Consider the following 20,778-nt stretch of genomic DNA (forward strand, 5'->3'; position numbering starts at 1 on the left):
TCCTTCAGCCTCCTGGAGCCCAAGGCAAGGGGAAGGAAGGTTGCACCCCAGTGTGTTACCGGGCATCTGGTGCTTGGTGCTATGTGTTCAAGGTCCCGCGGTCTTGTACAGGTAAAATGAGGCATATAAACACTGGATTTAGGATATAGACTCTTGTAGGAAAGGGAGTTTCAAAGGAGTGTTTCCCAAAAACATTAAACCAGTGAGAGAATTCCTGTTGTGGTGGACCCGGGCCACACCAAGGCAGAAACTGGTATTCATCAAAACATTCACAATCTTTGTAGATTGGAATCATAGTCCAGAGAGATAGAAGTGGAGAAGCCAAGCAATGGATGCCATATTCCCAAATAATTGGTTTCAGCTACAAACATTCTGCTGGTGAGGAGAACGAGTTCCTATGTGATACCTGAGCTCCTTTGGGAGAGTGATCTTCCCTGTCCTAGAGCACTAACGTCTAACACTCCTTGGCTCCCTTGGGGTTACTCAAAGGAAAGGACATTCAAAAAGGTTTCCTCTGAACATAGAAACTGAACAAATTCTGTTGAGAAAGGTGCAGGGACAGTTGAGGTGGTTGAGAATAATCTGAAAGTTGCCTGTTGTGGGAGGCAAGAATAGGAGCTGGGCTGACCTGAATGGTCTCCGTCAGGGAGGGACCACACCCAAATCCCGTAATCCAATCAAGCAATTAGAGTGGATTAGAGGACTTTGTGCCTTATCCCAGGGCCCAAAAGCCATAAAGGTGGAGGTGAGGTTCACTATCTGCCATTTGAAAACGGCTCAGTGAGAGGAGCATCCCTTTGCGACCTGAAGCTCCTGGTTGAATGTATCTTGTGGACACTGTTTCTGCAGACATGGAGGCTGCCCACCTCCACCCCTCAGAGGAGCCTCAGTTCAGCGCCTCTCCCAAACCCCAGTCATACTGGTCAAGGAGAGGCGGTGCTGAAGTCCACGGAGGACCCTCTGTGCCCGAGAGGACATCTCCTGCATCAAAGACGCTCTCCTCCCCGACTGACCCGTTGGCTCCCGCATCAGCAGGGCTGCCTCCCACCAAGACGCCTCTGAGTTGGAAGAGCCTTTCCCAGGTGGGAGCCGGGCTTCAGAACATGGGCAACACTTGCTATGTGAATGCGACCCTACAGTGTCTGACCTACACAGAGCCCCTCGCCAGCTACATGCTGTCCCAGCAGCACGGGACCACCTGTAGGAGGCAGACATCCTGCATGCTGTGTACCCTGCAGGCTCACCTGATGCGGGTTCTCTGCCATCCTGGACGTGTGCTCCGGCCCCTGCCACTCCTGCTCGCCGCCTTCCACAGACACAAGCAGGAAGATGCCCATGAGTATCTCATGTTCATTCTGGATGCAATGCAGCAAGCGTGCTTGCCTGAGGACAAGCTCTCAGACCCTGAGTGTCCTCAGGACAGCACCCTCATCCAGCAACTCTTTGGGGGGTACTGGAGGTCTCAAATCCAGTGTCTCCACTGCCAAGGCATTTCGAGCACTCTGGAACCTTACCTGGACATCAGCCTGGACATCGGGGATGCTCACAGTGTCAGCCAAGCTTTGGAGCAGTTGGTGAAGCCCGAACTGCTGGAAGGTGAAAATGCCTACCATTGTAGTAAGTGTCTGGAGAAGGTGCCTGCGTCCAAGGTGTTGACTTTGCACACTTCCCCGAAGGTCCTCATCCTGGTCTTGAGACGATTCTCAGACTTGACAGGCAACAAAATGACTAAGGAGGTGCAATATCCTGAGCGCCTTGACATGCAACACTACCTGTCTGAGCAGAGGGCAGGACCCTTGGTTTATGTGCTCTATGCCGTGCTGGTGCACGCTGGGAGGAGTTGCCACAGCGGACATTACTTCTGTTTTGTAAAGGCAGGAAATGGCCAGTGGTATAAAATGGATGATGCTAAGGTCAGCGCCTGTGATGTGACTTGCGCGCTGCGCCAACCTGCCTATGTCCTCTTTTATATGCAGAAGACTGATCTGGAGAGAGACCTTGGGAGGGAGTCAGTCGAGGAGGGAGGACTCGCATCTCCCGAGGCAGACCCCACAGTGGTGGGTGAGGCCTCAGGAGAGCCGGCAACGGATCCCTCCGTGAACCTTCCTGAGTTGGAGGAGCGTGGGGAAGAGACCTCAAGGCAACAAATGACATTAGACCAGTGGAGATGCCTCCAGGAACGCAATCGACCTAAGCCTGAACTCAATGTCAACGGAAGAGAAATTGCTCTTCCTGCGAACGCAGTCATCCTTCACCACTCCAAATACAGACCTGAGATGCCAAAGAATCATCCTCAGCAGACCGTCGACCTGCTCACCACTGCGGCTGGGATGCTCCCACCTCAGGTGGCCGGGGACGTGGCCAAAGTCCCGCGTGTGCCAGGGAGAGCCCGACCTACAAAGAGGACGAGCAAGAAGGGACAGAGGTCTGGGGAAGCAGTCCAGGGATGTGTCTCCTAACTTTGGTGCACATGGGCGCACACACCCACACACACAGCGTCACTCACTCCAAACCCGAACACAGTCCCATACTGGAATTATTTTGTGTTGTGTGAAGTGTGTGTTCTGTATGTATGGAAGAACCATCTATCTGGTGTGTTCATGGGATATGGCCTTCAACTGAAACTAGGAGACACTGATATTTAAACCTGAGTCTTTGTCATGATCTTATATTGGGATAGTGTGGATTTCATATGGGGTCAATCCAGGAACCTGCCTCTCCTTCAGCCTTGTGGAGAGTGGGGGCCACTTGCAGGTGAGAGGCAGTGAGCAGTCAGGGTTGAGAGTGGATATGATGCTGAGGACCTGGGGTTGAAGTCAGTATGTTTGACCCTCTCCTCATGCTCCCCACTTCCCAATGCTTTTCTTCTATTTATATTGAAAGAATTTTGTCTGAACACATAAGTATGTATTGGGTCTTGCTAGCGATGTGTCTTGGTCAATGCTTGGAAATTGTAGGAAGGAAATTAAGTGCTTACTTTTGGGGCAATAACTGCATCCAGACCTGATTGAACCACAGTGATTTTATTATGTTCCCTTCACTCTCTCCCACATTAAGACTGAAGAGAAGCAAACTAACAAGGACTCTTATTCCAAAGGGAAATGCCCAGCCTCCCACTGAACATAACTTTTTATGACTATTTTGCTACCATCTGCTCTGTGGCACCTCCTGACCCAGAAGCAGTGGACTCTGGATTTCAGACCAGTTCAAATTCAAATTTGGACCTGGGTTGATACCTCTGGAAAACAGTGCCAAGTTCATGAATCTAGCAAAAGCTTTTTGAGGTCAGGTTATAGGTGTTCTGTGTTATCATTTCATTTCTTACAGAGGAGTTTGACAAGTTCTTTGTAGAATGGAAATTATTGCATGACCAGCAAACGCCTCTGAGTGTGACCGTAGATGTGCAGTTGTAACATCACATCATAATGTTATTTTCACTCTGTATTCAAACTTGGACATGCACCCTTACTGGAGAGTAAGGGACAATAGGATCTGTGCAGAAGAAATCATGCTTTTTTTTAGATTTTCATGTAACAAAAACAGATTAGAGATATAAAGTGTCAGGGTTTCTTTCATGTCTGGAAATTGTGTTTCTTTTGACCAATACAGTTTACTGTGTCATAAAAAGTGAGGGAACCTGTGTGCATGTCTTGCCAAGAGTTCCGTAAGAGGACCTGCAGGTATCCCCGTCCTCTGAAGACTGTCATAGGGAATGAGACAGCTCATGGACTCGGGGACTTGTCCTCCACAGCAGAGGACCCTGAGGAGGTGTCTGTGGGAATGAGGATATGTCCCCACTTGGACTGTTGTGGTGAACCAGCAATTCCTCCGCTGAACTGGATGGAAACGGTCAAGTCCACCACGTGCTGAGTGTCCTGCTTTTGTGCGCCTACACATACACTCCCCCCACTACACAGATGCTACAGTTTTTCGTTAGGTAAATCTATAGGACTGTCAAAGCGTGCTTCCCAATCCGGAATGTCAAGTTTGTCATAGTGAAATCCATTTTCTAACAAATGTAGGGAAATCATCCTGGCAATTTGTAACTTGGTTGTAAACAGAAATTAACAAGTTAATCTGAAATTGTTTTATAAATGTCTGAATTTCTGATTTGGAAAAAGATCCCATCCAGAGTTCTGCAAATTACACCATGTTTTCTCCTAGAAGACATTTTCTGTACTTGTTGATATTATTTCTCTGAAATTGTTATGCAGAATATTGCATCTGCTTTGTTTGTTTTTGCTCTAAAATGTTATTACGAAGTTGTGTGGTTTTTTATTCTTAATAAAAAATTCCCACATATGATTTGGTGTGCAGGCTTTTTCTCCCCAGTATTTCAGAACCTTGAAACAGTTGTTTTATTTCCAGGCTGGCTCCTCACAGAGGCTTCTTTGCCTGCTTCCCCTGAGTGGAATTCCACAGCCACCTCTAGGTCACCTGCAGCTCAAATTTATATCCTCCCCCCATGGGAATTTCTCACTCCTACTCACTGGCTCAATATAGGGGAAGCGCCAGCAGCCATTTAAGAAGAAATGCAATGGGACATAGGGACATTATTCTTCAGGGTCTCTTCAATTATGAGAGCTCTGACCAGGAAGATGCTTGTATGAGAAATTAAGGGGGAGGAGTAGATTGAACCAGAAGCACACCATCTCTGCCCAAGGCTAGCAGAGACCCCTAGGAGGGATGACGGGAGATGGTTGGATAGCACACTGTGGGGACGGTGGAGGCTGGGCAGTCAGCAGATGGATTCTCTGGTTAGGTGTCTGGACGTCAATGCTCATCGTGTCCAGGTATCCATTAGTCAATCGAGGGGTGTCTCTCTATATCAAGATCTATTAGTCATGAGGACAGACCAAAGAATCTGCAGAGCGACCCACAGAACAGATTCACGAGTTCTTTTTTTTTAAAGATTTATTTATTCATTCATTCATTCATTCATTTATTTATGATAGACAGAGAGGGGGGCAGAGACACTGGAGGAGGGAGAAGCAGGCTCCGTGCCCGGAGCCTGACGTGGGACTCGATCCCGGGTTTCCAGGATCATGCCCTGGGCCAAAGGCAGGCGCCAAACCGCTGAGCCACCCAGAGATCCCCAGATTCATGAGTTCTTTCCTGGGAAACTGGAATTGCCAATCCTGGATGGAGTTCTAGGTGGACCTCATACCTGTTTCCAGGCTACAATGTGTTGAGTCCTGGCTCCATCAACCTGCGGCAAGATTTAAGGCTGGAATTGTTTTCACAATAGAAATCTGGGCTGAAACTGAGTTTTGGGGACAGCCCCAAGGCTAGATTCCATGGCAGGATATGGAGGTTTAATCTGGGAGGCCACATCCAATTAATGATCTGTGAGCTTGACAAGGAGGGTAGGTTCCTGGCCATGGTGGGTGAATGTAAGCAGAAGGATTACCTGACTTCCCTTCCTGAGCTTTTCTGTTGTCCAGCAGGAGAAAACAAAGTCAGGACTTTTCACAGGAGATATCCTAGGGCATGTGTCTCGTGGCAGGTTTGAGCTCAGGCAGGAGACAGGAAACAGCTTCTAGGGAGATTGTCTCCTCCTGTGAGGTGTGCATCATCCCATTACCAGCTGCTCCAATAGAAGACACCACAGATGGACCACATGTTAGCTCTGCCTCTCCACTTCATAGAAATCAAGCACAGTAAAGGCATGGAGATGAGAACAATCCATTCCACGGTGATATTATTAAAAGTGCTCATTTTAATGGGAAAAGAACCCCACCCCTGTGGTGATAAGGGGACATAAAATACATTAGCCTCCTGTTACCAGAGGGTCAGATGAGAAGGTTTCAATACAGTGTTTTAGTTTCCTTAGAAGAAGCCATTGCATTCACTCTTCTGGCAGTGGACCGAGCTAATCCTGTCTTCAGAGTGTAGGGATAGAGGAACATTCCTCAGCATCTTAAAAGCCATCTACGGAAACAGCTCAGCAAACATCATTCTCAATGGGGAAACACTGGGAGCCTTTCCCCTAAGATCAGGAACAAGGCAGGGATGGCCACTCTCACCCCTGCTATTCAACATAAGATACCTAGGAATCAACCTACCCAAAGAGGTAAAGGATCTATACCCTAAAAACTACAGAACACTTTTAAGGAAATGGAGGGAGACACAAACAGATGGAAAAATATTCCAAGCTCAAGGATTGGAAAAAGTAATATAATGAAAATGTCAAGAGTACCCAGGGCGATTCACACATTTAATGCAATCCCTATCAAAACACTGAGGACTTTCTTTAGAGATTTGGAACAAATGATCTTAAGATTTGTGTGGAAATAGAAAAGACCCTGAATAGCCAGGGGAATATTAAAAAGAAAACCATAGCTGTCTTTAAAATTTTTAGTGATACTGTGTGTGATACACGATTTGGAATATATATGGAATCAATACATTTTGTTGCATTAGGGATTTTTCCATTTGGAGACATCTCAGTAAATCAGTTCCACGTGGTGGCTCTAGCATGTTGGGGCTCACATGTCAGCGATCACACAGAAGCAAAGAATTGAAGGACACATGGAACCTGAAGACCCCATAAGCAAGGGAGGGAACTCGGGGAGAGAATGGAATTTTAAGAAATCCCTCACGGAGGAAGAGCATGGAGTGAAGACACTCTGGGTGCACAGACGGGAGACGGTGGTGGATAAGGAAGAGCCCCGCCGTCAGGAGGGAATCCGATGCTGCCAATTCCTTCCAATGTGGCTGCTTTTGCCCTTGGAGTGTCCTAGATAATGTCTGGTTGAGGGCCTTGCTGTCTCATGCTTCTTACCTGGAAATGAAAAATAATGCCAGACATGTGGGTCTCAGGAATGTGGGAGGGAGCCCCGAATCCAGCAGCACGGCCACTGGGGAGTCTCCTTGAGAATCTCTCTCCCTCTCTTTGTCGGGCCCCCTCTCTCCCGCTACTCTGTGGTCTCTCTCTGGTCTCTCCTGTCTCAAACAAATAAACAAATAAATCTTAAACAGAAACAAACAATGAAACGTGTTCATGTCTTGGCATCTATGTCCCCACATCCAAGTCGATTAGATCCAGGGAGCCCGGTGTTACTCAGTATTTCAGGGTGTGGGAAGCACTGAGTCCTTTGCACTTTGCTACACTGACCTCCTCTCTCGTGTCCGATCCACCTCCCAACTCAGAGACATTTTCAAGATTTTTCCAACAATGTGGTTTGGTTTTGGGGTCTGCCGTGCACAGTCTGGATCCCTGCTCAGTGAGAGGCTCCATCTCACTCTCCAACTGGCACAGATCTATCCGCTTAGCTCTCTATCTCAATCTGTCTGATGAATAAATAAAAATTTTAAAAACCCTGATATTTTCTCTACAAAATTCAAACTGTCACATTATTTTTCTAATAACTGTGATTCGTGAATGTTATAATTCATTCTTAAAGGAAATAATGGAAACATTAAATGCATGTATATGTCACCAAAGTTTAAAACAGCATGAGAATGGCCTCCCAAATCATAAGAATCTGTATAATCACGCATTAATTACCTTTCAACAATGCATTAGTCAATCTTGCCCCTAAGAAATATAATTGTTACATAGCACCCATTAGTTAACCTCAAAACCCACATTCATTCAGTGGAGAATGTCTTTCTGAGGTGTCACCCAAGGACCAAAATTGGAGTGGAAGTGATCTGAAATCCTGTGCCCACCTCTTCCTTGTCAGGAGATTGTTACACAGACGGATGACTGTCAAGTGTTCTGGACAGGTTAGAGTTGCTGGGATATGGAGCAATTCCCTGCGGGAGATGGGTCCTTGCCAGGCACCTTCTCTTCAGTCAAAGGTGGGGGTGGATTGTGAAGGGGCTGTGATTCAATCAACATGATCTAATCAGGCAGGATGCATTTAACTCCTGAAATATAAGCATTTCATTGCCTCTTTGCATTTCCAAATATTATCAAACGCCGGGTTTATAGGTTAACTTCTCAATATATATTTTGTGCCCATAATTTCTTGAAAAGAAGTCTGTCGCCATACAAGGCTGTAGGTCATTGACTTACACGGTAGTTTGTCATTTCTTTGTGTAGGTGCTCTGGGTTTTCAAATCGGTGCTGGTTGTATATGACCAAAAACATTGCTGCCAACACTCCACCCACGCTGGTTTGGACAAATGGTCTTTCAATATAAAGAGAAGATAAGCAATGGGATGAGGGATGCATGAGGACACGGTCAGACATGCTCACACTGACCCCAGGTCCTCAGCATCATTTCCACACTCAAAGCTGGCTGCTCACTGCTTCTAATCCTGCCACCTTCAAGTGGCCCCATTTTTCCCCAAGGCTGAAGGAGGGGAGGATTCACCCAATGTGCTTCCAACTGTGCTAAATCCATCTATTACTAATATCCATAACCTATACCAGCTTGCTCAGATAACTCTGTCGTCTTCCATATCTGGATGAGAGTGGATTTTGCTTTGGGAAGATAGGTTTGGCTCTGTTTGGTTGGGTTTGCTTTGGTTTGGTTTGGTTTGGTGTTTTGATGGCAGGGAAGCAAAAGACATGTAAGGTGACTAGAGGGGGAGAACAGGCCTGCTCAGACCTTCTTCCGCTAGCCTTTCTCTCTGGACTCCCTGTGCACATGGAAGGAATCCTCTCAATTGCACATGAAGTCCCAATTCTGCTGGAGAGCCCAGCATTAAAGCCCTATGCTCAAGCCTGCCTGCATCCTCACCCTTGCGCCCTATATTCCTGCAAGTCCAAGAATTCTTAGGCTACTTTGCTAGTTCCAATCCCAGCATCCCCTCATGATGATAGGCCTTCGCACCCTTGGACCTCTGGGATCTTCTGAGGCTTCCAGAAAGTAGGGAACATTTCTATTACTGCACACATCCCATGAGTGCCCAGGAAGCTGCATTTTCCTCAGAAGCCATGAGATAGCAATAGGGCGACATCCATGGGATGAGACATGGGCTTGAGGCTCAAGGGGCCAGACTCTGACCTGGGTCACATAATGATTGCCTGAATGGGAGTTACTTAGGGGTTGGGGGTGGGAGAAGGATCACACACTGTGGCTTTTCTACTGCATTCTGACTTTTTAAACCCTAGTGTGCTCATAGAGGAGCTCTTCTACCTCCACCTACAGGCATCTGCACAGACAGAGGGAACACCCTTAAACAGATGCTTTGGAGTGAGAAAAGAGCAGTCAGTTGTTTTTCCAAAAAAAAGAAATTCTCTAAATACAAGTATGGAGGTGCTTGGTGTGGTTTGGTTTCATTTGGCATGGTGTTGTATTGTTTTTTCCCATGGGCCCATATCAGAGATAACCCTGAGAAAGAGAGACAGAGAGAGAATGAGATAGATAGATGATAGATAGATAGATAGATAGATAGATAGATAGATAGATAGAGACTGTGGCCTTGGTCTCGTGCTATTTGGACGACTTGTCAACCATTGCCTCCTTAGGAAATCATCAGGAGGGTAAAAAATCTCCTTGCCCAGGTCTCAGAAAGGAGGCATCATGATCCAACATTAAAGATGGATCCAGAATATGTATAGAGGGAAACCACCCACTCATCCCATTAAAGACCAACCTGTGACCCAGGGCCCATACAGTACACAGGGCTCCCTCACAGGGTGCACAGGGTCAATGTTCCCTATGCAGTACTTCACCAAGGAGACTGGGTGTGCAGGAGACCCTCAAAGTCTACATATCCCCCAAAACTATCACGCTGTTGTCTCCTCTCAGTTAATTAAGGCTGGAGGAATTAAATTAACTATAGAGAGTTTCAGAATTGCTGAGATTAAAAAAACCCAGAAACCAAATCAAATGAAACACATGCACGCTATTCATCAGTGGTAACATTTTATTAAGGGAAATAAAACACTACACACGATTCTAAATTATGGCTGAGAATAATCGAAATGCGCAGATGAAATATTGCCCATCACAGTGCCCACAAAGCTACCACCACAGTCTAGAAAACTCATCTCAGGAGAAAACACAGTGTCCATTTGCAGAGCCCACAGGCGCTGTTCGCAGCTGAAAACCCAAATGCAGACATGTGTATGCCAATGAGAGCTTAAAGTCTGAGTTTCTATTTCCATTGGAGTGACAAGTGCTCATTCGAAATTCCCTCCACTTCTTGGAGAATCTATTTGCTGAAGAGAAAATTGACATTCCAGAGGGAAGAGTAGCCTTCTCCACAGCACACGGATTTCCCTAAAAAAAGGGCATTGTGTGCCTTTGGGGTTCAGTGTCTGTGCACGGCCCCAGGAGCATGAGAGGAAGCAGGCTGTGGACCCGGAAATTCCCATGCAAAGCAGCTGAGCAAGTGTTGATTCCCCACATGAGTCCAGGAGGGGCCACGTCCTCAGGTCTGCAGTCACCCCGTCAGGGTGCAGTGGGGTGGAGGACAATGTCCGAGGCTAGGAGCTGGCTCATTCGCTCTCAGTGTCTTCTGAGGATGAGGACACCTGTAGGTCACCGTGGAGGACACTCCAGGGGCCACAGACACAGGCTCCGTCCGACATGTGGGGGGCAGGGGGGCCCTGAGCAGGGCCTGGCTTCTCGGGAGGAAGGAATGAGGGAGCTGCGAGGAACCGGGAGCTCCAGCAACTTCTGTCCATCTGGTGAAGACCATTCTCAGGGGCTGAGTGGGGGCCCACGCAGAGGGCGGCCGTGGGGGCTCGGTGCACGGCTGCAGCATCTCCAGGTGAGGTGTGGCAGGTGTGGGCTGGGGGACCTTGCTTGGATGGAGGGCAGGTGTCTTCCTGGGCTGCCGGGGCCCGGCTGTGCATCCACGGGCACGTCTGCTTCCTGGAGGACACAGACTCCCGGAAATCCCCAAAGGGACTTCCTTTATGATCCCGGAGGTGTGCTGGCTGGGGCTCCATCACGGTTTCTTTCAGGGGTTCTGGGACCTGTCTAGGGGCATCTGGGCACATTTCTTGCCTGGAGTCTGGAGGGGCATTTGGGAATTGTCTGCCAATGCGTTGCTGACAGCGGGACGGGTGTTCTCCTCAGGATACTTGGGTGGTGCCTGGGTGTGTCCCAGCCCATGGCCCTGGGAGCCAGCCTGGGGACCCTCAAGGGAGACTCTGCAGGGCCTCTTGGTTCTCTGCTACACAACCAGGCTGTCAGCCCTGACACAGGGTTGGCGACCCGGCAGAGGGGTGTCAGCGATCGGCACTTCCTGGGCACTAGGACGTCCACCAGGTGGGCTGAGGCTAACTTGAGGGCTTCTGAGACGAGAGGTGGAATGGGACCGGAGTCTTATGTCAGGGGGCTGAGTACGTGGTTCCATCGGCAGGGCAGGCTCAGGGATAGAAGGCCTCCTCTTGGTGTAGACGAGCATCGGCATGTGTGGACACTGTGGGAAAAGAAAACACACGGGACTCCATGAGTTTGGCCCCGACACCAAGGCAAAATGAACATTCAGGAAAGAAACCAACAAACGCCCACGACCTTAGTAACCACCCCCTCCCCCGGAACAGGGAAAGAAAGAGTTGGGATCTGTTGACCTAGGAGTAGGGAATCTGGCTGCAGGGCTCGTCCAAACAAAGGCCTGACAGGATGCTGTTGATGCCCTTGAGACATGGGGGGGACACGCAAAGTCCTGCCTCACAGCGATGCTTCCTCCATTGGACCAGCGCTTCCATCCTCTCTGCTCATGAGGAGATAGGAGTCCTGCTGCTGGAGAGTCATGGTGGGAGCTCCTGAGTGGGGATGGGCAGTGTGGGATGATGTGTCACAAAGGACAGCGGCCTGTTCTTCTCTGAGGTTGGTATGTGCTCCAGGAGTGCCCGCCAATGACCTTCACACGTCAAACAGCCAGTGTTCACCCAAATACCAGGCATAAGGCAACATCATGGGCACCAAGGGAAAAAAGTGTGCAAATCCACGCTGCTCAACTGCCATTGGTCAGAGAGGAAGTGGAGCCCCGCCTCCCCCAGGAGGCCCATGGAGCCCAGCGAGTCCAGAAGGGCACAGCCCGGGACGCAGTGCACACTCACCCTCACATAGTCACAAGATTCCGTGTCTTCCTTCCAGGTGCGCTTCTGCCCCTCCTGGGGTCTCCTGGGGAACCTGTGGAGCAGGGCCTTCCTCTGCTCGGCTTCCTGCCTGCACCAGAAATGAAGGCATAGAAAGGAGAAGGAACTCCCTTCCCTGGATTCCAGCCGGACACCTGCTCGGGGCTTGGGCCAACCTGGTCCTTTCCCTCCGCAGCCACTCTACGCCCACCTCTGCCCCTCATCCTAACTATCGGGAGCTGAACAGGTCGTCCAGGCAGTTTCTTACATTCAGAGTCTGAAAGGGTCTGCCTTGGCATGTGCCAAGCTCCATACATTCACTGGTGCAGGGACATTTGTCCAGCCGCAAACCCCACACCAAATCAGCAGGGACAGCTCCATCACCCAAATGTGGACCCTGTTAGTCTGGGAGCTCCTCTGCCTGCCTCGCCCAGGCTGGCTCTGCCCGCAGCCGCCCTGCACACTGTGCATGCACACGGACTCGGGGTCTGTCGTATCAGCCCTGGCATCGGGTCACAAGCCCCATTCCTCACCTTCGTCTCCCTGCCTTCTCCCTCTCAGCCTGGTTCAACAGCCCAGCCTGGTGTCTTGGGTCCCGATGACTCCCCGGCTCCACATTCTCCTTCAGCCTCCTGGAGCCCAAGGCCACGGGAACGAGGGTCGTGCTCAGTGTTTTATGGGGCATCTGGTGCTTGATGCCTTGTGTCCAATGGCGCCACAGTCCCTGCACTTCACCTGTGGGAGGAAGGGGCAACGGTCAGTGCATCCACTCAAATGCCAGTGAATCTGTCAAGCACACGAATGGGAGGCCATCCTCATGGAGTGGCACATGGGATGAGGACAGGGGACATCGTATCTGCTAGTGAGGTGTCAGTATAGTGAAGACCTCTGGATGCTTACTCCCCATCCCGTGGAAGGAAGGAAAGGGGAAGAGGGATTGGAGGTGTCAGGTTGAGGACAGGTGGAAACATCATTAAGACTGGGGACAAACACAAGGCTCGATCTGATCTTATGGTGCCCTGGGGCTGATGCTCAGAGCCTCTGAGTGTCCCAGTGTGTAGCCTGGGGGATTTCCTGCCCATGTCACGATGGACAACTGAGTCCGGGCCACGATCTTCTGGGAGCCTAGCCTGTCTCAAGACTCCTGGCAGAGCTCCTGCTTCAAAACCCATGCCAGCCTCCCCACTCACCCTGGGATCCTCCTCCTCTGGACTGGGAACTCTGAGGGCCAGTCCTGCTATCTGTGGCCTCTTGCCTTTCTGGGGTCTCAAGGGACTGTCGGGCCCAAGGTGGGCATGACCAGCCGCCATCAGTCCCACCTTCTGGAGGGACAAGTCAGTCTGCTTCAGGGATGGGTTTCGGGTAGCCTGAGGGAAAAGAAACAAGAGAGTCCTATTCACCTGACCTAGGCGTCCTCACTGTACCATCTTCCCAAGAGGCCTTAGTGAGCTTCAGGACAGTGGTGCCAAACACATTTCCCCCTGTCACTTCTCTTTCCTCCTTCCTGCCTACGCTCTCCTGGCCAAGCCACATCCCCGCTCTGAGGAAGGCCGCCCTTAAGGAAGGACTCTTGTTGACACTATCATTAAGTCTCTCCAAATCCCCTGTGGGAACAAAACCAGGGACGGGACCTCTCCCGATTGAGGTCCAGTGGGATGCACCATGGAACACGCAAAGGGCAAAAGCGTCAGGAAAGTGGGCTTCTCTCTCATATCTGAATGCCCCTTGTGACTCCAGAGGAAGCCATAGTTAAGTCCAAATTCATTGGGAAAACACATTCTTCTCTACTCGATGGGAAGCTGCCCATCTGAACACTTCCATTCCATGTGTTCGTGGCAGTGCCCCCAATTAACTGCCATTGAAGGTTTGGGAGGTGAATTTCTTTTCACCTTGGGGACCAGGTAATTCTTCTATTGAAAAAAAGGTCAATTATTTATGGGACAGTGAGTGTGTGTGTGTGTGTGTATGAGGGAGAGTGATCACCTGAGCTGTAGGAAGGACAGAGGGAGAAGCAGACACTCAGTTATCAGAAACCCAGTGAGGGCCTGGATCCATCTCCAGAGCCTGAGATCACAACCCGACCCAAGTCAGTCCCTGAAAAAACGGAGCTGACCAGGTGCCCTGATCCTGTGTCTTCTCTAGGTCTACAGGGCTTAGTGAGACATTTACAGGCCTTCTGTCCCTGCTCGTCCACCACCCCACAACAATGTGACACCTGAGGCCCCATTCCACTGGCATTGGAACCTCCGGGTGTCCAGGGCATTCACAGCCATGCCTTGGTTCAGTCTCTGTCCTCAGAACATGTTAGACCAGAAAAAGTCCTTAACCTGTGGAGGAAGGGCCAATCCCTCCATCATTTCCTCACTGTCCCATTGCTCGGTCAGGGAAGGTAGGACCAGTGGCCCGAAAACTCACCTGAAGTGCACTTGTGGTCCTCACGCCCATCAGGAGAGGCTGAGAAAGGTCCTGGACAGACTCCGCTGCAGGAGACTGGGTGTCCCGTGGGAGAGAGGGATGGTCAGGAATGGCCACTTCCGTTGCTCCCGGACTTTTATACTGCCCCAAGGTCACGTGACATTTCAGCCACTTGAAAGACATCCACCTAATCCTCTTAGCTGCTGCAGGGATTGAGCCAATCAGCAGCTTCAACAGGCTAATGATGTCCTCATGAGAGCGATTTCTATGACTCCGTGTGTGTGCCTGTGTGTGTGTCTCTGTGAATGGAAGTGTGAGTCCATGTGGATTTGGTGGAGATTGGAATTTCTGCAAGTGAAATTATATTGGTACATTTTAGCATGGGAATTAGCCTCAGGACTCATGTTTCCTGAACTATTGGTATTTTACCAACACTTCTGCTGAATTTAGACCTAATGGTATTAAAAATGGGGTCAGGGTTTGAGGTTATTCAAGATGTTATATCCATTTTGTCAACTAACTTTCAGTTAAAAACTGAAATATCATAAAGAGCAAGATCTTCCAATCGGCTATAATTGCTTGATTGGATTAAGGGATTTGGGTGTGGTCTCTTTCTCATAGAGACCTTTCAGGCCAGCCCAGGTCCTAATCTTGACTCTCTCATCAGACAGCACCTTCAGGTCTTTCTCAACCTCACTAACTGCCCCTGCTCATTTCTGAACCGAATTTGATCAGTTTCTATGTTCACTGGATATCTCTATGAATATCCTTTTTCTTCCTCAGTAACCTCAAGCGAGCCAAGGAGTGTTAGTCGTCAGTGCTCTAGGACAGGGAAGATCACTCTCCCAAAGGAGCGCAGGTATCACATAGGAACTCGTTCTCCTCACCAGCCAGAATGTTTGTAGCTGTAACCAATTATTTGGGAATATGGCATCCATTGATTGGCTTCTACACTTCCATCTCTCTGGACTATGATCCCAATCTACAAAGATTGTGAAGGTTTTGATGAATACCAGTTTCTGTCTAGGTGTGGCCCGGGTCCACCATAAGAAAAATTCTCTGGCTGGTTTTATGCTTTTGGGAAACATTCCTTTGAAACTCCCTTTCCTACAAGAGTCTCTATCCTTAATCCAGTGTTTATATGCCTCATTTTAACTGTTCCTCAGGGAATTCCACCCCAATATCCTTTATATTCTCTTGATTCAGTTGGAATATGTTGTAGGCTTGTGCCTTTTTCCACATTGTGGGCTTGGCAGGTGTAGATGCAGGTAGGAGGGCACCTGGTTAGCTTGTGGTTTGAAAGTGTCATTATGGCTTCTTCCGCCCACAGAATTGGTAGTGTCTGCTGAAACATTTTTGAGTCGTCACGACAATTCATTCCTACTTGTGACCATGATCCTTTGCATTGGGAAAGGAGGCATCTTTGTGCAGGATAGAATAGTGAAGAATAATGAAGTATAGGAAATTGTATAAGTCTAGGAAAGGTTGAAACCTAAGTCTATTTGTCTTCTTTACTGACCAGAGGCCAAGAGAAACAGGAACATTTTGACAGGCCTTGGTCAGTGACTGGGCTTCACAAGCCCTGGGGCCCTGGTGAATTCTTGATGTTCACTTGTCATCCCTGGACACTAAGAGAATAAAAGTGTCATCTCTGAAGCCACCATGTTTTAGGATATTGATTCTGTACCCATGGAGTTCAATAAAAGCTTGTGTAGGATGTTCTATATGATATCTCCATTTTTACCTGAAAGTTTTAATCCCTGAGCCTAACCTGCCAATGAAGACACATACTGAGACCCCTGATGAGACTGTCCAGTCCCATTCCACATCTCCTCTGAGTAGCCCTAAAGTTAGCCTCAGCCCACCTGGTGGACCTCCTGGTGCCCAGGAAGTGCTGATCGCTGACACCCCACAGCCAGCTCGCCAACCCTGTGTCAGGGCTGACAGCCTGGGTGTGCAGCAGAGTCTCCCTCGAGGGGCTCCAGGCTGGCTCCCAGGGCCATGGGTTAGGACACACCCAGGCACCACCCAAGTATCCTGAGGAGAACACCCGTCCCGCTGTCAGGAACGAATTGGCAGACAATTCCCAAATGCCCCTCCATACTCCAGGCAAGAAATGTGCCCAGATGCCCCTAGACAGGACCCAGAACCCCCAAAAGAAAGCGCGGTGGAGCCCCAGCTAGCACACCCGCAGGAGCATCCAGGGAGCCCCTGTGGGGAATTCAGGGAATCTGTGTCCTCCAGGAAGCAGTCATGCCTGTGGATGCACAGCCGGGCCCCCGCAGCCCAGGAAGACACCTGCCCTCTGGCCAAGCAAGAGCCCCCAGCCCACACCTGCCACACGTCACCTGGAGATGCTGCAGCCATGCACCGAGCCCCCTCGGCCGCCCTCTGCGCGGGCCCCCACTTAGCCCCTGAGAATGGTCTTCACCAGATTGGACAGAAGCTGCTGGAGCTCCCGGTTCCTCGCAGCTCCCTCATCCTTCCTCCTGAGAAGCCAGGACCTGCTCAGGGCCCTCCTGCCACCCACCTGTTGGACGGAGCCTGTGTCTGTGGCCCCTGGAGTGTCCTCCACAGTGACCTACAGGTGTCCTCATCCTCAGAAGACACTGACAGTGAATGAGGCAGCTCCTGGCCTCAGACATTGTCCTCCACCCCACTGCCACCTGACGGGGTGACTGAAGACCTCAGGACGTGGCCCCTCCTGGACTCATGTGGGGAATCAGCCATTGCTCAGCTGCATTGTGTGGAAATTCCCGGGTCTACAGTGTGTTGCCTCTCATGCTCCTGGAGCCATGCACCCACACCCAAAACACACCTTGTACTTTCCTTAGGGAAATCCATGCACTATGACAAAGGCTACTCTTCCATTTAGAATGTCAATTTTATCTTCTGCAAATAGATTCTCAGGCCTCGCGGCGGCTCCCTGCAGGATGCATGTCCCCTCTTCCCACCTCAGGGTGCAGGGGCCTTGGCCGGGAATGGGCATCTGATCGCCCTGATGAAGTCCAGCCGGACGGAGTTGCTGGAGCACAAAGTCCGACAACTGCTGCTCGCCTTGCAGCGCAGAGATGTCATCTCCATTTGCAGCTTCTTAGACGACTATCGTGGATTCGCCACCACGGACGAGGTGCTGGACCTGCTGTCCACCGAGTGAGCACCTGCCCCTCCGCAGCCCAGGGCTGGGCCACCTGCTGGTGGGGAGGCTGGGGATGGTGTGAGCTTCCCGGCCTCGGGCTGCTCCCCCACCTGGAGCAGGGTAACCCAGGGCCTAGCAGGTCCTGGAGGGCAGCCCTGAGGCCTGGCCTGTGGCGGGTCGGCCAGAGGGGCTGTGCCTGTGCTCAGCAGCCATCCTCCTCACTTGTGAGGAGACTTGTGCCTCCTCCACCCATCACCAGGGGCCTGAGCTGGCCTGTTTCCCCATTGAAAGGGAGGTTTGAGAGTCCATCGGGGGTCTGTGTCCTGGGGCAACCAGACCGGGGGACCCCGGGGTGCCTCAGGCCCACTAGGATATGGGCCATGGGCCTGGCTGGAGCCCTTTCATGCTCAAGCCTTCAGGAGTCCCCAGCAGGTGCGGGCGATTCTCTGGGAGCTGCCCGTGGCCCCACGAACAGAGGTGACGGCTCCCGGGGCTCCAGCCTAGTCGGGGTCAGAGGGTGAGCCGAGCCCCTGGAGATCATCCCGCACCGTCCGCCGCCCGCCTGCCTGCCTGCCGCGTGAAGAGAAGAACGTGCCCTACGTGTTCGTGCGCTCCAAGCAGGCCCTCGGGCGGGCCTGCGGGGTGTCCGGGCCTGTCCTCGCCTGTCCCGTCACCATCCAAGGAGGCTCGCAGCCAAAGCCGCAGATCCAGTCCATTCAGCAGTCCATCGAAAGGCTCTTCGTGGAAACCGCTGGCCTCTGTCCCACCCCTCACGGAGCCCAGCCCTCCCCCCTGGGGTTGTGTCTACCGTCTGCGTTCGCATGTAGTTTCTCCAGCTGCCTTCTCTCGTTCTTTTTTTTTTTTTTTTTTTTAATTTTTATTTATTTATGATAGTCACAGAGAGAGAGAGAGGCAGAGACACAGGCAGAGGGAGAAGCAGGCTCCCCGCAGGGAACCCGATGCGGGCACACGAGCCCAGGGTACCCCTTCCACCTCCCCAACCCCCGCCCCGTGGGAGATGGGAGATTAGAGTCAGTGGAAGGACACCCCCAGGGCCCCCTCGGGAGTGAGGCAGCCCAGAGCCACAGGAGGGAAGTTGGCGGTCCTGGGCAGTTCCTGGCAAGCCCTGGCAGGACACAGAGCCCGAGCCCTCCTGGCTTGGACCTACCCAGAAGACAGTGTGTGCAGTGAGGGCAATGACAGGCCAGATGCCCCCCGTCCCCGTACGCCTGCCGGTGGACTCAAGGGGCAGGTGGGCAGGGACCAGGCTGAGGAGGGAGCCCCGCTTCTCCAGGAGAGATGGTGATGGTCACCCCGCTGGGCCTGGGCTCCCCGCACAGAGCCTGCATCCCAGCCCCTCCTCGGGGAGCAGGCCTGTGGCAGGCAGGTCCGCCAGGTGGCAAGGGGACGAGGATCAGGACTTGCCTCCAACATCCTGCAAGGGATGCCGGGTCCCTGGGTCCTGCAGGGCTTCCTCAGGACACCTGTGAGTGATGGTGCCCTGTCTTCTGACACCTGTGCCCTCCTGTCCCTCCCCAGGGCCATCTCCTGCATGCTGGAAATATGGCTGGATTATTTTCGGGATGAATTTTGTCAGCTCCCAGAATTTCCCTCCCTGAGGATGATTCTGGAATTCATGAGGCAGCGCATGCCAGGCTCGGACGTGGAACTCCATGCCCGGCGTTACCTCCAGCAATTCAGACGCCTCCAGCTTCGGAGCCAGAGGGGGTGGCCGAGCGGGGACAGGAGGTGCCCGGCAGATCCAGCCTCTATGCAGCTGGGCCGGGAGCAGGGGGTGGGCTCACACCCCACCCCACGGGCTGTGGGCTGGGGACACCTCCCAGGGCTCTTGCCCCCACACATGTGGAGCAGTGGGAAGAGTGGCCTTGATTTGGGAGGAACGTGGACAGTCTGCCCTGATGGTGATACTTTGTCTTCTTGGAGCTACAGCTTTGGACCGAGCAAAACACCCTGAACCCGCTCTGGAGTGTGCCCCAGCTCTGACCGTGGGGCCTACTGCCCCGTCGGGGACTGAAGGGATCGAGGCCATCCTGGCTGCTGGGGCTGAGGGCTTGGCCTGCGCTGAGGCACCCACTGGGGAGGCAAAGTCGTCACTGGTCTAGTTCACTGCTCCGCCCTGCAGGAGCCCCCTGCACCCCTGCGAGCCTGGAGGAGGAGCAGGTGCCACCCCTGCTCTCGAGGTCATGGATGTGCCCGAGCAGCCTCCTAACTCGATGGAGCAACCAGCCATAGGACCGAAGCAACCCTGTGAACCACCTCGGGAGCCCGCCCCAGCTCCGACTGTGGGGCCTGCTGAAGCTTCAGGGTGATGGAGCTGGTCCTGGCTGCTGGAGCTGAGGACTTGGTCAAAGCCGAGATGCTGGCTCCTGAGTTTAAGGTAGTGCGGATGCTGGTCGAACCTATGGTTCCCTGCCCCGATGAGGAAGAGCCACCTGCACCCGCGGCCACCCCAGAGGAGTAGGCCCAGGAGCCTGCAATTGGGGTCCCCAGAGTGTCAGAGCCACCACCTGCCTCCGGAACAACCTGCTTCGACCCCTGAGCAGCCCCCTGGTCACCTCGGGAGCCCGCCCCAGCTCCTGCCGCGGGGCTCGTGGTGGCTATAGCCCAATGGAGCCTTCCCCTCCCTGTCATTGCATTGTTACTCTATTTTATGATTTTCGTAAACCTTTTGTAAGGGCTTATATATTTTATTTGTAATAAGGGATAAGTTAACCTGGTACAAAATTTACTCTGATGCTTCTGAATTTCACATCGTGGTACTTTAGGTCCATTCACAGTGTTGCAAGCCCCCTGGCCCAGGGCGCCGAGGGACACAGCCGAGGATCCGTTGCTCCCCCGGGACAGGCAGAGGCCGGGAGGATCCAGGACAGCCAGGTCACTCCTGCTGCCAGGCCCAGAGCTGTGCAGCTCAGCAGCCCCGCCCTGGAGCACCCAGGCCCTGCACACTGGGGGCTGTTGTAGTTACTGCGGGAGCTGACTCCAGGGCTGCACAGCTGGCTGCCTGCACTGTTGTTGTCCCTCCTGGTGTCACCCTGTACCTGGGACTGAGCAGGGGGCTCACAGGATAAACAACTCCCACTGAGCCGTACACCTGGCAGAAGGCGGGGCAGCTCCCCAGGTACACACACCTGAGAATCAGCACAGCAGGACCCTCCCCCAGAAGAATTGCTAGAAGGTAAGGGGAAAAGCCAGTTATTGACCAAGCAGCACT

At 51.9% G+C, this 20,778-nt stretch overlaps 1 protein-coding gene across 1 annotated transcript; it reads left to right on the forward strand.

The window, feature by feature from the left end:
- The first annotated feature begins 851 nt into the window (after positions 1–851).
- Positions 852–20,028, forward strand: LOC144284119 (ubiquitin carboxyl-terminal hydrolase 17-like protein 6). The gene is made up of 4 exons (XM_077848469.1): positions 852–2,375; positions 17,367–17,537; positions 18,051–18,280; positions 19,866–20,028. The coding sequence occupies exons 1-4, from the start codon at positions 852–854 to the stop codon at positions 20,026–20,028; spliced, it is 2,088 nt and encodes a 695-aa protein (XP_077704595.1).
- The last annotated feature ends 750 nt before the right edge of the window (positions 20,029–20,778 follow it).

This window comes from Canis aureus, chromosome 15 (assembly GCF_053574225.1).
Source record: "Canis aureus isolate CA01 chromosome 15, VMU_Caureus_v.1.0, whole genome shotgun sequence".
Classification (NCBI taxonomy): domain Eukaryota; kingdom Metazoa; phylum Chordata; class Mammalia; order Carnivora; family Canidae; genus Canis; species Canis aureus.